Source organism: Natator depressus, chromosome 5 (genome assembly GCF_965152275.1).
Source record: "Natator depressus isolate rNatDep1 chromosome 5, rNatDep2.hap1, whole genome shotgun sequence".
Classification (NCBI taxonomy): domain Eukaryota; kingdom Metazoa; phylum Chordata; order Testudines; family Cheloniidae; genus Natator; species Natator depressus.
The window spans coordinates 1932022-1945667 of NC_134238.1; the positions used below are offsets into that span (position 1 = coordinate 1932022).

The 13646-nt window shown below is 45.9% G+C and overlaps 1 protein-coding gene across 5 annotated transcripts in view; it reads right to left on the bottom strand.

Annotated features, from left to right (window-relative positions):
- UNC13B (unc-13 homolog B) overlaps nucleotides 1-13646 on the bottom strand; it is a 400249-nt gene that overhangs the window by 2102 nt on the left and 384501 nt on the right. For all 5 annotated transcript variants that reach the window (XM_074952218.1, XM_074952216.1, XM_074952217.1 and 2 more), the window contains 4 exons: nucleotides 10809-10889; nucleotides 10275-10422; nucleotides 3124-3216; nucleotides 1216-1375 (listed from right to left, as the gene is read on the bottom strand). In XM_074952218.1, the coding sequence (XP_074808319.1) occupies nucleotides 1216-1375; nucleotides 3124-3216; nucleotides 10275-10422; nucleotides 10809-10889 (482 nt within the window). The remainder of the gene's footprint in view (nucleotides 1-1215; nucleotides 1376-3123; nucleotides 3217-10274; nucleotides 10423-10808; nucleotides 10890-13646) is intronic.

Here is a 13646-nt window from a genome sequence, read left to right on the forward strand (position 1 = left end):
ACCCTGGCTCTGGCTCTGAGCCTGCCATAGAAACTTCACTTCCAAAGAAAATCTTCATCAAAGCAGAACACTGTGAAGGTGTTTTACGAAGAAAACAAAAGGGGCCATTCTTTCTTTCTTTCTTTATGAGGGATTAAGACAACCTGACTTCCATTTTTCACCTTTTTGCTTGTTTTTCATATTAGAAAATCAGGTCCTGTTTAGCCTGGAGTACTCTATGATAACTGGAGAACTAGTAAAATGATGATGTCACAAGAGTCAAGAGAGCAAAATTTGAGCTACGGAGAGAAGGGATTTTTAGTCAGACTCTTTTAAACCATTGTTTTTGTTGAGACCCTCACAACTTGACATTTTGGAGAGAGGAGGCCCCTGTTCAGTGATGGTGAGAGCTTAGAATAGATATCCCAAAGACTCCCCCGCAGCAAGCCCCCCCAGCAAAACCAGGGATTTAACCTTCCTCATATTTTTAAGGTTAAAAAAAGAGCAGAATCCTCTTCGCCACATTTTGGAAAAACCCTTTTCCAGCCTTCCTTACAATCAAAGCAGCAAAAAAGTGACAAGCTCCATTTTTTTCTAAAATCCTTTGCAAGTGATATTTAACCTCTCTCATTCGGACTACGGAGTTGAATGAGGACTAGTCTACTGCTCCGTTTGTAAGACCTTCAGAGGGCAGGGCCCTTTGTATTAATGAAAGGCCAGTTGAGAAGTTCAATATTCAGTGTTTAGAACTGCTGCATTTCTAGCCATGGGAGAAGATGGTATCCTTGGAACAGGTTTAGAGGGCTGCTGGTCCCATGTGGCTAGTAAAGATGGAAACTAATGGGAAGACTTTTGCTATCACATGAGGAAATTTCAGCCTTAACTCTACCAACAAAAGCGACGACTCATTAAAATAAGGGATCCTCATAAAGCAGGCTGATGTGCAGCAACACACAATACGCATGTCTGAAGGTAACGGACAGATGCTCTTTACATGAGCCATGAATTGTACACATCTGTCCCTGAAATCAGTGTTCCAGCAGCAGCAGCCATTCAGCACTGTCATGATGAATTGGTTCCTCATGCCAAAATACTGGACCTGACTAAGACGCACCTGCTGCTTCCGGTTCCCTTACTGACACCAACAGGTCATTCTACTGCACTGAGCAGCGACCTGTGATCTGCGCTCTGCGCGTGCTTCCCAAGGCAGACCCTCAGCCTCTCTTTCGTACTCACAAGTGAAAGGTTTCGTTGTATTTGGGTGCCCAGTTGTTGCTCTTTGATTTGGTTGTGAACTTTCTTTTCTTGTCACTTTGATGAGGTCCAATCATAGTGACTTCAACAAACGGGCGGAACATGCCGGATGTTTGCCATTTCAGGTCATTGGCTGCCACAACTAGACAAAAGAGAGAAAATCAGAGGCTCCTCTGCAGAAAGGTTCATCTGTTCAAACTGCTCTAGGCAGATTTTAATGCTGAGCTATCCACAAAGATCACACAAAACAACTCCTCTGGTTAAAGGCTTCCCAGCTGATCTTATTTCACAGTTCAGAGGCTCTGATCTGAAAGAGATCAGTCCTGAACTCACATGGGGCTGGGATATATTATTTTACTGAACAAATTACATGGTTTTTATTCATGATTTAAAGTTCTGTGGAGGGAATTCCGTACTCAGGAAAGCAAGAGGCTGGTAATAGTTGCAATCGGCAGAAGGCAGGCAGGCAGCCAGTTTGAGGCGCACAGCTCTGACGGTGCACCTTAATGCTGATCTGCAGCACTCCTTTGCCATTCCAAATGTGGGCGAGCCTCCCACTGAAGTGTCTATCTCCTTGAATTTAGCTGGGGAGAGCAGACACACTTGGGTCTCTTGATTTTTATAAACAAGACGATTCCCTTCTTACCGTCACGTCTCTAATTGGTGTAACACGGAGTCCTATGTGGGGTGAGTTTGAGTCGTCCCTCGGGGGAAAGAAAGTGCTCTGATACTACGGCTAGCGGCGAGCCACATGAGCTGCAGCTTCTGGCAAGGTTTTCTCTGCGACGGGTTCTCAGCCTTAGAGCTCTTCCTCCACACCCAGCCACCAGAGGCCAAACCTGTTGGCTCTCTAGACACACTGTAAAACTCACCTTTTCCCCCAGGCCTTTGTGCGGAGAGATGGTGGACATTTATGTATAGGGAACCCCACTGTTACAGTGTGGGTTTTACTCTGTGGAATGGGGGCCTTAGAGAGACTTTTATACATTTGAAGAAATAAAGAAAACAAATTAAAGGCAGCAAACATAGGCTCGCGAGAAAGTAACCCGGATCGGCGGGTAGTGATCCATCTATTGAGGATCGATTTATCGTGTCTCGTCTAGACGCGATAAATTGATCCCCAAACACACTCCCCATCAACTCCGGAACTCCAGCTCACGAGAGGCGGAAGCGGAATCGACGGGGGAGCGGCAGCGGTCGACTCGCCGCCGTCCTTCACAGCCAGGTAAGTTGACCTAAAATACGCTGACTTCAGCTACGCGAATAGTGTAGCTGAAGTTACGTATCTTAGGTCAATACCACCCCGCCCATGTAGGCCGGGGCTAAGAAGGAGCCATGGAGAGGGAGGAGGAAGGGGTAGCCTCAGCTGAATCAGTGTCATGGCTATTTTCGGAATAGCTCCCGAGGGGCCCATTTGGTCATCAGGGATTTTTGGCTTAGTGCTAAACGTGGACAGGCTTTGCTCTCTGGTGGCTCAGTGAATGGAACAGTTCCTTAACGAATGTTATTTTGTGCCTTGCTGTGCACAGCACCGCAGTATGGTGGGATATCTGCAGGCCTGATGAGAGCCATGTATTTGACTTGAGTGTGTTCCACAAAATTACTTTCAAAAAGGAGAGAACTGTGGATCACCAGGTGACTGGGTGGGCTGGGACACCACTGCCATCATGATGCGTTTCTCTGGCTAGTCCAGATGGGAGCCCAGGTTTGTTCTTCGTTTAGTACAATTGTTAATTCTACCCACAGAATGGACAAAATCAGATACACTGATATATGCCAGCCTACAGCATGGGCACTGCAATACAGTAGTACCAGTTCATTCCTGCTGGGCAGAGGTTAGCACCCGCAATGCTTGAGCAGCTATATACAAAGCTTCCTGCTTTACTATACCTTTCACTGTGACCTTGTGTTCACCAGTTCCTGGGTGCGTATACAGGTCGATCTGTATGGACACTTCACCCACGGGATCATCCACACCAGAACCTGATACAAAGATTGACAAACACCGAAAGATTAGTTTATTGGCACCCAGCTTCAGCTTATGTGCTCAGCAAGGCAATACCCCATTTGCAGTAAGTTACCCCATCTGCCAGCTTCCTTGCAGACCCTTCTAGTTTGATGTTAATTCAAAGGTCGATCCAACATCACATTTGTAGGCCAAACACACACCACATACATTACAACTTTTGGGAACAGATTATAAAAGTAATTATACTGCAAAGATTTCACACTAAGAGGGATTAAAGCATGGTTTTTGAAGTGCCTTGAAAACCTACAATGGATCCCAACAGAGAGCATCTGCTAATGAGTTCCTACCAAGATACTGCACACATGCAGGCATTCCTGTGACTCGGGTCAAGCACCATTTTCCCTCCATGCAAATAGAACTAGTGAAAACAGAGGGGGGAAGGTTTGGAAACAAAGGATAAGGACATAGGATTGATACTAAATTTGCTCTGAGCCAAAGTACATGTCCAGTCTTCCAAACAGCGTTCTGTACCTGCACACTGGATAAAAGCTACGATTCCCATTGCCTCCATCCCCCAAGGAAGAGAGGAGTCCCTTCAGACCATTATGAGCCATATAAGACTATGAGGAAAGTTAAGAGTTTACAAGCTGCTTAGAAACTTTCCTTTTTCAGTTAGCCAGTGAGTAGTTTCATAAAGGAAAAGGTAACATGTTTTAATAGAACAGGCCCGGGGAAGGGACAGAGGTCAAATGAGCTTTAAAATTCTCATGCTATGTTGTGTTTGAGTGAAATTCAGGACAAAATTTGAAAGAGAGCACGGAAAAAAAAATTTGGTTCAATGCTCTAATGCAGTGTTTCTCAACCTGGGGGTCACAACCCCCAGGGGGTTTGCAAGAGGGATTATGGGGGGTTGCAAGCAGGGCTGGTGTTAGGGGTGGGAAGCAGGGCAACTTGCCTGGGGCCCCACAAAGCTAATTTACATGTTTCAGCCCTGAACCGGGCTGAAGCCCGAGCCTCCAAGCTTAAGGGAGGGGGGTCACCATTTTTTAAGTCCAAAGGGGGTCACCAGCACAAAAGGGTTGAGAAACACTGCTCTAATGTATGACTGAATTCACATGCCTGAAGGGTATTCTGTAGGCAGCAATCGCCCAGTCATTTTAAAAGAGGAGGATGTAAAAAAGCATAGGCCATTTCCTGACGTGCGTACGGCATGGCCCAGGCAGTGAGTACGCACGGACCAAGGCACCTTGACATACGTTCATGCATCTTGAACCGTAATTGATTTTTTGGGGAGTGCACCTGAAGGCTCTAATTTATTTCTCATGCCCTGGGAGCTCTAAACACTCATTTAAGATATGAACAGGCTGAGTGGGTTTTCTTGAATGTATCTTCTCCCGATCACCAGACCGTGCACTAGTAGAAACTGACTAAGTACAGAGAGGAAGGAACAGAATGTAAACACTCTATCAAGGTTGGGGGGGGGGGGGGAGGGTCTAATTTTAGCCCCTGCCTTGGTTTGTTGGCATGTATTGCTCCTTCACTCTCTTCCAGCATTGTTCTGATGAGTAGCCAGGTTACTGGCATTTTTGTTGATATATATCAATAAAAATGCCAGTAACCTGGCTACTCTCTCTCTCTCTATAGAAAAACCACAAAGAAAACTGCCCTCCAGTCACTTCAGGGACTTTGTATATTTCAATGCCCTTCCTGCCCACAGAAACCGAGAGAATGTTCAGAGTACAGGAACTGAGTGACATGCATGACTCTGCTTTGGAAGAAACCCAAGGCACGGAGCTGTGCTGCAGGCAAGCTATCCAGTAATGAAGCTGGCATTTTTCAATGTTATTGCCCTTGTTTTGGGGAGCATGCACCGTGTTTTACCAAAATTACATTGGGCCTGATCTGCATTGCATTTACCCCAGTGTAACCTGACAGACTCTGAAGGAGCCACTCACTGATTTACACTGGTGAGAGCAGAATCTGGCCCATTAATTTTAAAGCTGATTCAGTTTGGGGCTTGTCTATCTTAACTCTGTTGCTTTTTATAGGAAGATCCTGCTTTCTTATCCGAAGTGCTCTTATACACAGAGGGCTGGGAATATCTGTAGATGGCAAATAGGCATAAACATTCTACACCATTTACTAATTTCTTGGTGGTGGTGACAATTAAAACTTGGGCATGGAAATCTTGCTAGATTTGAGATATGTGAAGGTGAGGGCTGTACACTGAGATCACAAGTGCAACACGTTACAGATATGTTTTCACTTAAAAAACAAAACCCAAAAGCTTTGGGCAACGTACAAAAATTGGAGAGCTGAAACCCAGCCAGATTCGAGTGAGTGGCAGGACTTCTAGCTCCCCCTCGAAGTCAATCACTTCTGCCGAGCCCTACCCTCGCGTATGTATTACACATTACCACGTGCCAGGAAGAACCTGCCTCAGCAGCGTGAGCATGCACATCTAGTAGTGACCACACAGCCATAGGTCGTGCATAGCAGAGGGTAAGGGCAGCCTGTAGCATCTGGCAAAGACTGTTTATTAACCCTTTATTGTCAGAACAGAATGCACATTCCCGTGAATTAATCTCAAGCTCAAGCAGTCAGTCACACAGTCTGCGGCGCTGCTCTCTGTAGGGTGGAAGCAGTCCACAAGGGGTTAGGTTCTAGGGGGAGCTACAGGGAGGCAGGTCTCTGGAACGGGTTTCCAAAAGCAAGGGAAGTTTGCAGCTGGCTAATGTTGTTATGGTAACAGCATTAGTCTTGAACATACCCTTATCAGGAAGAACGTCCTCATTAGCGGTAAACCTAACACCTTTCCCATCATGCACTGAGTCATGAATTCAAAAGGCAAGGAGCAGGCAGGACAAAGAGAAAAGAGTGTGAATTACAATCCAGTCAGCGGTGACACTTAGACAAATACAACTCAAGGAAGTCAAATATTCTCGCTCTTAATAGACTAATATACTCTTCGCTCTGCTGCACCAAGACAGGGTTGGAAAGCGATGCTGTTTCTACAAGCCAGGGAGTCCGTTTGGGTTAGCACTGCGAGGGCATGAATCGCGCTGCTGGCAGAAGTACACTGAGAGCTCTGATCCTCAAACATTCTAGCTTGGAAGTCTGATAGCTTTGTGCTCTCGAAGCCCTTGCAGTCAGAGGGGGCTGGAGTGCCTCAGCGGCTGCCATGCACAGCCGTTCGGAGGTGCAGCAGGGGCAGCAGACGCCTCACTCACAGAGTTACAGGAGCACAGCACTGACTTTTTTCAGCCATTCCCTACTACAAGCCTATGGGAGGCCTGAAGAACGTGAGAGGAAACCCCAGCTAGAGAGAACTCTGTAAAGCAGGAATCAGCCCTAAACACCGGTGCTGTTCCCCCTGCCCCCCAGATGCATGCCCAAGTTCTCCAAATCATTCTATAGTCTGGGGCTATTCAGACATGTTTGCAAGGTCCAATCCCAGCACAGGGCCCGGAACTGAACTGTAGCCAAAGAGGACTCAGTTCACAGCTTCTTCAATGCTGCTACGAAAAATCGGTCACCAGAAGGCCTGGCTCAAACCCTCCTCGAGGTGGGGAGCCCTTGAGGACTTCGGGGAACTCTCTAGGGTACAATATACAGCAATATGTGGACTGCCAGACTGAATTAGCCCAGTGCTCCACCTAGTCCAGTGTCCCATCTCCAACACTGCTTCAGAGAAGTGACCTCACAGCCGCCAGTTATGGGATAACTTCACTGAGAGAAAGTTTCCTCCTAACCCCCCAGTAGTGCATTTAGCTTGTGTTCTGAAGCTGGCGGTTTATATCCCTCTCAAGCCTCTTTCAAACAATATTTCCTGTAAGTGCTCTGGACATTTTTGTTATCTACACAAATATCTAATCTTTTTTTGAATCCTGTTACACGCATGGCCTCAATATCTTGTGGCAGCGAATTCCACAGACTAACACTGCACTGTGTGAAATAGTATTTTCTTGCATCAGTTTTGAATTTGCCACTTTTCCGTTTAGTTGAATGTCCCTTTCCTCTTGCAGGTCAGCATAACTGAGTGTGGTATGACAATGCGGAACGTTATCCCACAGCCTGGAATATCCAGACAATGTGCAGGGCATAAGACCTAGTTAAGTCTACTGCTTCCATGTGGCACGGATGAGGGCATCAGTAGTGAAAAGCTACGCTAAAGTAGACAAAATGCAAAATCAGAAGGATTTAGGAGCTTGGTTCATTTTTAGGGTTGAAAACCCTCCAGGATTGTCCGGGAGTCTCCAGGGATTAAACATTATGTCATTTGAGGAAACCTCCAGAAATATGTCCAGCCAAAACTGGCAGCTGTGTTATACATCTTGTTGGACTGGGAAGTGCTTTGCTCTGACAGAGCCACAAAACTGACTCTACCATAAGTATGGGTACCTAACAACAAGATGGGTCCCTTCTCATTTCCCTCACTCCAACATCTGGAGGATTTTGTTCACTGGAGTTCATCGCGGAAGGCATCTTGTGTTTACTCTGTCTGGCCACCAGATGTCAACGTTGCTTTGCAAAGATACAGCTTCAGGAGTGTTTTCCTTGTTGATGATAGTAGCATGATCCTTTAGGTAACTTTGAAACATTTACATGCATTGTGTTTCTAGATCAGTGGTTCTCAACCGGGGTACGTGTATCCCTGGGAGTATGCAGAGGCCTTCCCGGGGTACATCAAATCATCTAGATATTGGTCTAGTTTTACAACAGGCTACGTAAAAAAACACTAGTGAAGTCAGTACAAACTAAAATTTCATACAATGACTTGGAGTACTTGTGGCACCTTAGACTAATTTCCGAGTAGCAGCCGTGTTTGTCTGTATTTGCAAAAAGAAAAGGAGGACTTGTGGCACCTTAGAGACTAACCAATTTATTTGAGCATAAGCTTTCGTGAGCTACAGCTCACTTCATCGGATGCATGCAGTGGAAAATACAGTGGGGAGATTTATATACACAGAGAACATGAAACAATGGGTGTTACCATACACACTGTAACAAGAGGTTTCAGAATAGCAGCCGTGTTAGTCCGTATTTGCAAAAAGAAAAGGAGGACTTGTGGCACCTTAGAGACTAACCAATTTATTTGAGCATAAGCTTTCGTGAGCTACAGCTCACTTCATCAGATGCATTCATTTTGTGTGAATACAGACTAACACGGTGGCTACTCTGAAACCATACAATGACTTGTTTAGACTGCTCTCTATGAGATACACGGAAATGTAAGTACAATATTTATATTCCAATTGATTTATTTTATAATTATATGGTAAAATGAGAAACTCAGCAATTTTTCACTAATAGTGGGCTGTGACACTTTTGTATTTTTATGTCTGATTTTGTAAGCAAGTAGTCTTTAAGTGAGGTGAAACTTGAGGGTACGCAAGGCAAATCAGACTCCTGAAAGGGATACAGTAGTCTGGAAAGGTTGAGAGCCACTGTTCTAGATCTCAAAAGAAAGGGTGTTTGTTGTAAGTGTGTGCGTTTCAGTCCCACAGAACGCTGCCTGAAGGACACTTTATTTGACTTTAAAAGGATTCTTGCTTCTGCCTCTTTGCCATCTAATTCTCCAAGCAGAGAGAGGCGGATACTCTAAAATTCAGATTTTGACTAGCCCCTTCCATACAGCAGCGAACAAGATGTTTTAGAAGAGCTTCTTCCACTTCTCCATTCCAATCCCACACTTGGAAGCAGAGTCATGCTGGCAGAGTCAGGGCAGCATGAGAGCACAGATGTTATGATTTGGGGGACCCCAGGCTGCTAGAGGACTGGTGCATGCAGGGAGGACTGGACTATTAGTGGTGAGACTGCAAGGGACCCCCCCAGAGTTTCTTGCATTGTTTGTGCTTTGGGACAGCTTGCAGCGTGGGGACTGTATGGAGATCCCAGGCAGGTCTGACTCTCACGGCTTTAGCCATCACTTTCTTTTAACAGCAACATTGGAATGGGAGGTCCCACCCCACAGACTGCATTTAAATCACCTGAAATCTTAGGTTATAACCTTAAGATATTATCTTAGCCTAGTGTTAGTTACATTGGTTTTCATGTCCTTCTCCAGAGATGAGCAAGAATCACAAAACCACACAGGTGGCCAATGAATGTCCTCTGGCTATGGACTGATACTATTCTGTGCAGAAACGAGGAGACCACTGCTTCTGAACAGCTGTGAGATCCACAGCAACAAATCATTAGCCACATTAGTACTGGGGGGCAATGTGGCAGTGTTACCATGACTTCCACAGAACTCTCAGGGGCCATCACAGCAGCGTAGTAAATAACTTGTACTACTGCTGTGTCTTTCCCTCCAGCAATGAAGATACGTAATAATCTAGGTAGCATATCCTATACTGGCTGTGCACAAAGCAAGACTTTCAGCTTCATTATTTGTGTAATGAAGTGTCCTCCTCCTTGTGATTCTCAGCATTGCTGTCAACCAGGATTAGTCCGAACCGTCTGGACTGCTGGTGAGTGGCCTATGACCTACGTGTGGTCCGCTTCTGGGCTGATGCCTGCTTGGAATGACCCTCCAAAAACAGGTTTCAGAGTAACAGCCGTGTTAGTCTGTATTCGCAAAAAGAAAAGGAGTACTTGTGGCACCTTAGAGACTAACCAATTTATTTGAGCATAAGCTTTCGTGAGCTACAGCTCACTTCATCCGATGAAGTGAGCTGTAGCTCACGAAAGCTTATGCTCAAATAAATTGGTTAGTCTCTAAGGTGCCACAAGTACTCCTTTTCTTTTTCCTCCAAAAACAGTACAACTCCCTGTACAATAACTCCAAATCACTTCCCCCCCAATCACTTACCAACATTCGTGCCAGGAGCTTGGCTGTGAAATTAGTGTCAGGCAAGAAAACCTCCAAGAGTTAAATTTGCACATATTTTTGTTCCCTCAAGATGTAAATGTTGAGCAGGAAAACCCCAGCAAATAGAAGCTCTGAAACTGTCATGTGTCCAGGAGTGTGACTGCCAAAGATGCTGCAAACCAGTAGTGCAAGCCATGGCAATTAACATCACACTGGAGAGCTTTAGTCAACCCACCTGATGACAAAAGAGAGCCTTACCCTGAGCTGTCTGTGTCTGGACAAAAGTTTTGATGAGAGTGTCCGTGGTCTGAGTGTAGAGGGACAGCGCATAGCGGAGCGACTGCAGGTCTGGGCTCTTCTCCAAGAAGGTTTTCTTTAGACCATTACCACCAGCATGGAAATATTGCTAAGAGCAAAGAGCAAAAGCAACAACTTAAAAGGGAAACCGCCACCAGCAACGGACAAGCTGCTGGCAGCCCCTCCGAGAGCAGAGGGAGCGGAAACCTTCGTGAAGCCTTTTTTTGCAGCAGTGGCTGATTCCTCATCCCAACAGCTCTCCCATCCCTGTCGGACCCTGACTCTGCAAGCACACACAACCCTTAAATATGCTGGCTCCATCGTACTATTGACCTGAGTGCCGTGTAGGTGTTGGACTAGGCACCTCTTCAGAAGTGGGTTTATGCAACATACTTGGTAACCCTGAGTCATTCTGGTGCCTTATTGCTGATCATTCACTGAGCTATGTGCCAGGTACTATCCATTCCAGAACAGCGTCCGGGGAGTGTCACTCACTTTGATAGTATCCAGAGCCAGGTCCAGAACCGCACACTGCTTTGGAGTGAGACTTCTAGTTTCTTCCCTCACCATGTGATCCTGAAAAGAACCATCAGATCAAACATTAATATACTTCTAGTGGCAAAGGCCCCAGTAAAGCTAGGTGCACTGGATTCACACAGGGCTCTCTGGCTGGGGCACTGATACAGCTATGTAAGAAAGAGTGATAGGGTCCCTTTCAGAATCATCCTTTGAGGAGACTGATAAAAAAAAGTTTCCTCAAGTTCTGTTGTGTGCACAAGAGGGAAGGAGGTAAACGCACTGTGGTGACAGACTGCATTTTAATCCAAGCTTGTACTCTGCAGCCCTGTTTCATGAAAAGCCCCAAATGACAAATCTGCTGGTCACTCATGAATTATGCAGCTCGCCCCAAAAGTACTACGAACAGAACCTTCAAACCACAGACCACAGTGACATGTTCTGTGTGTCTCACAACTTGGACAGGAAAACTGCTTGAGAGATTTTTTTGGGAAAAAATTTATTGGTCCGACTGTATTTTTCATACCCTTCCATGCATACAGGCTGATTGCCTTGGTGCCGAGTGAAACAGTACAGATCCAAGGAAGAAGAGTAATACTGTCTATAAACTTCTAAAAATTAGCTAAAATACAGAAACCTTGGGACCGACCACAACTAAAAATCAGTGCTGTGTATCCCCCTGGAAATCTTCCTTTTCTAATTGTCCATCTGTTAGAATACACTGTTAACAGAATATATTTTTAGTTCTTAAGTGTCATGAGACAATCAACCCGCAGACCTGTCACCAGGCCAAGCATTATCTCTTTGCAGGCTGGGCCGCAAGCCAGTGTAAGTTTGGAGGGTAAATGCTACATTCTGGGGGGGCATATTGGTGAAGGAGAGTTTCTCCAGCAGGTGGTTTGGCCATTTGAGCTGCTGAGAGGTTTAGAATTTTAGTAGCAGCAGCATTAGTGGTCAGTATGTAGGGGAAGCAGTCAATGCAATTTATTACACACAATATCGCCACTACGCATTTCGTGAATGTACTGGGGTCTATCAAAACCCAGACATTTTTCCACTGGGAATGCTGACTGCTGCATTACACCTTTCAGGGAGACATGCCTGCCTGGCCATTTGCACCTTTCATAGCAAACAGAGCCATGATGTAGCTACCCGTTCCTGTCTTGTATTTCTAACACTTGCCACGGGAGCCCAGTCAATCTTCATAATGACCAAAGATAGGTACATTTCATGTTCTCTTACTGCCAGGTTCTGGTTCCAGAGGCTGGCCTGGCTGATGTTCCATTTGTTATCTGGTTGAGCCTGGCTCCGCCTTTAGTTAAATATAGACTGGGGCCCCTTGACCTTTGCGAAGTAATATGTTCAGCCCTCACACTGAACATGTGCACGCAGCTGGCCTAGATTCATGTGGCCCAGATTTTCAAACACAGTTAGGCTCCTACGTCCATACAGAACATAAGAAGGGCCAGACTGGGTCAGACCAAAGGTCCATCTAGCCCACAATCTGTCTTCCAACAGTGGCCACTGTCAGATGCCCCAGAGGGAATGAACAGAACAGGGAATCATCAAGTGATCCATCCCCTGTCACCCATTCCCAGCTTTTGGCAAACTGAGGCTAGAGACACCATCCCTGCCCATTCTGGCTAATAGTCATTGATGGACCTAAGTAGCCTGTATTTCAAGAGTGCTGGTGCCCAGTGGCTACTGGGCTATTTCAAGAGTGCTGGTGCCCAGTGGAGCTATTGGGTGCTCCATGCTTTGGGGAAGAAAATAAAAAAAAATCAGCCCACTTCGTCAGGTCTTTTAGTATAAATGGAAGGAGCCAAAACTTTAGACCTCTGAATTGAAAATCTCTGCCTGCATGCCGAGCTCCAGGGTAGGGCAGGTGCTTCTGGTTTAGGATTCACACAGTTATTGGTTTGCCATTCAGCAGGTTCTAATTCTCTTCCTTGCTGCATCCCAGAGCAGCACCAATGTGTGGAGCTACCCAGTGAGACCACAGCAGTCTCTTCTCCCGGCAATGGCCAGTGTTGCACAGCATCCCTTCTGCTGCGGAAGCAGGAGTTCTCCTTCGGTTTCTCTTATCAGCTGTGAGTAGCTCAGTTGAAGCTGGTGCTGTTTCACATTCCTGTACACAGAGGGCAAAGCATTCTCTTTCAGTCAGTCTCAGAATAAACATCTCATTCATTTAGAGCACCCGGCTACCCTATCCTGGGACTGGGCTTGTTTAATCAAGGTAGCTGTATTTCCAGGACATAGAGCAGCTCTCTCATCTGGTGCTAAGTCCTGTTGAAATGTCTCCTATGTCCCTGTCTGCAAGTTGGGAGATTCCCTACCTTTTGAGCCCATATTAGGAGATCAGCCTTTCTTTCTCCTAAACCATGGAAACTCTTATTCTTCTCTGATGTTTGAGCTGCTACTGAGACGGACCTTGGTCCATGTTACCATTTGGGGAGTAACACGTGTCTGCTCCCAGATGGAGTTTTTCAGGGTAAGCTCTACTTAACAGTGACACGTGGATTTATCAGCCCAAGAGCTTCACCGCAACGTCTGCAGTCAAAGAGCTGCCTATGATCTTCATCTCCTGCATACGCAGCTTATTTTCATCAGCCATCACCGCTTCCATAACAGAGTGCAAGAGGTGTGGCCTTGCAAGCCAGGAGCACTTTGCAAACACAATAAAAAGATTTCAAGTGAGAACACAATTTCACTGTCTGCCAGCACGGCTGCGATCAGCACATGAAAAAGCCAGCTGCATTCTTCCTTGCTTCAGACAGCAGCATCAGCAACAAAGATCTTGAGTCAGAACTGAGCTGG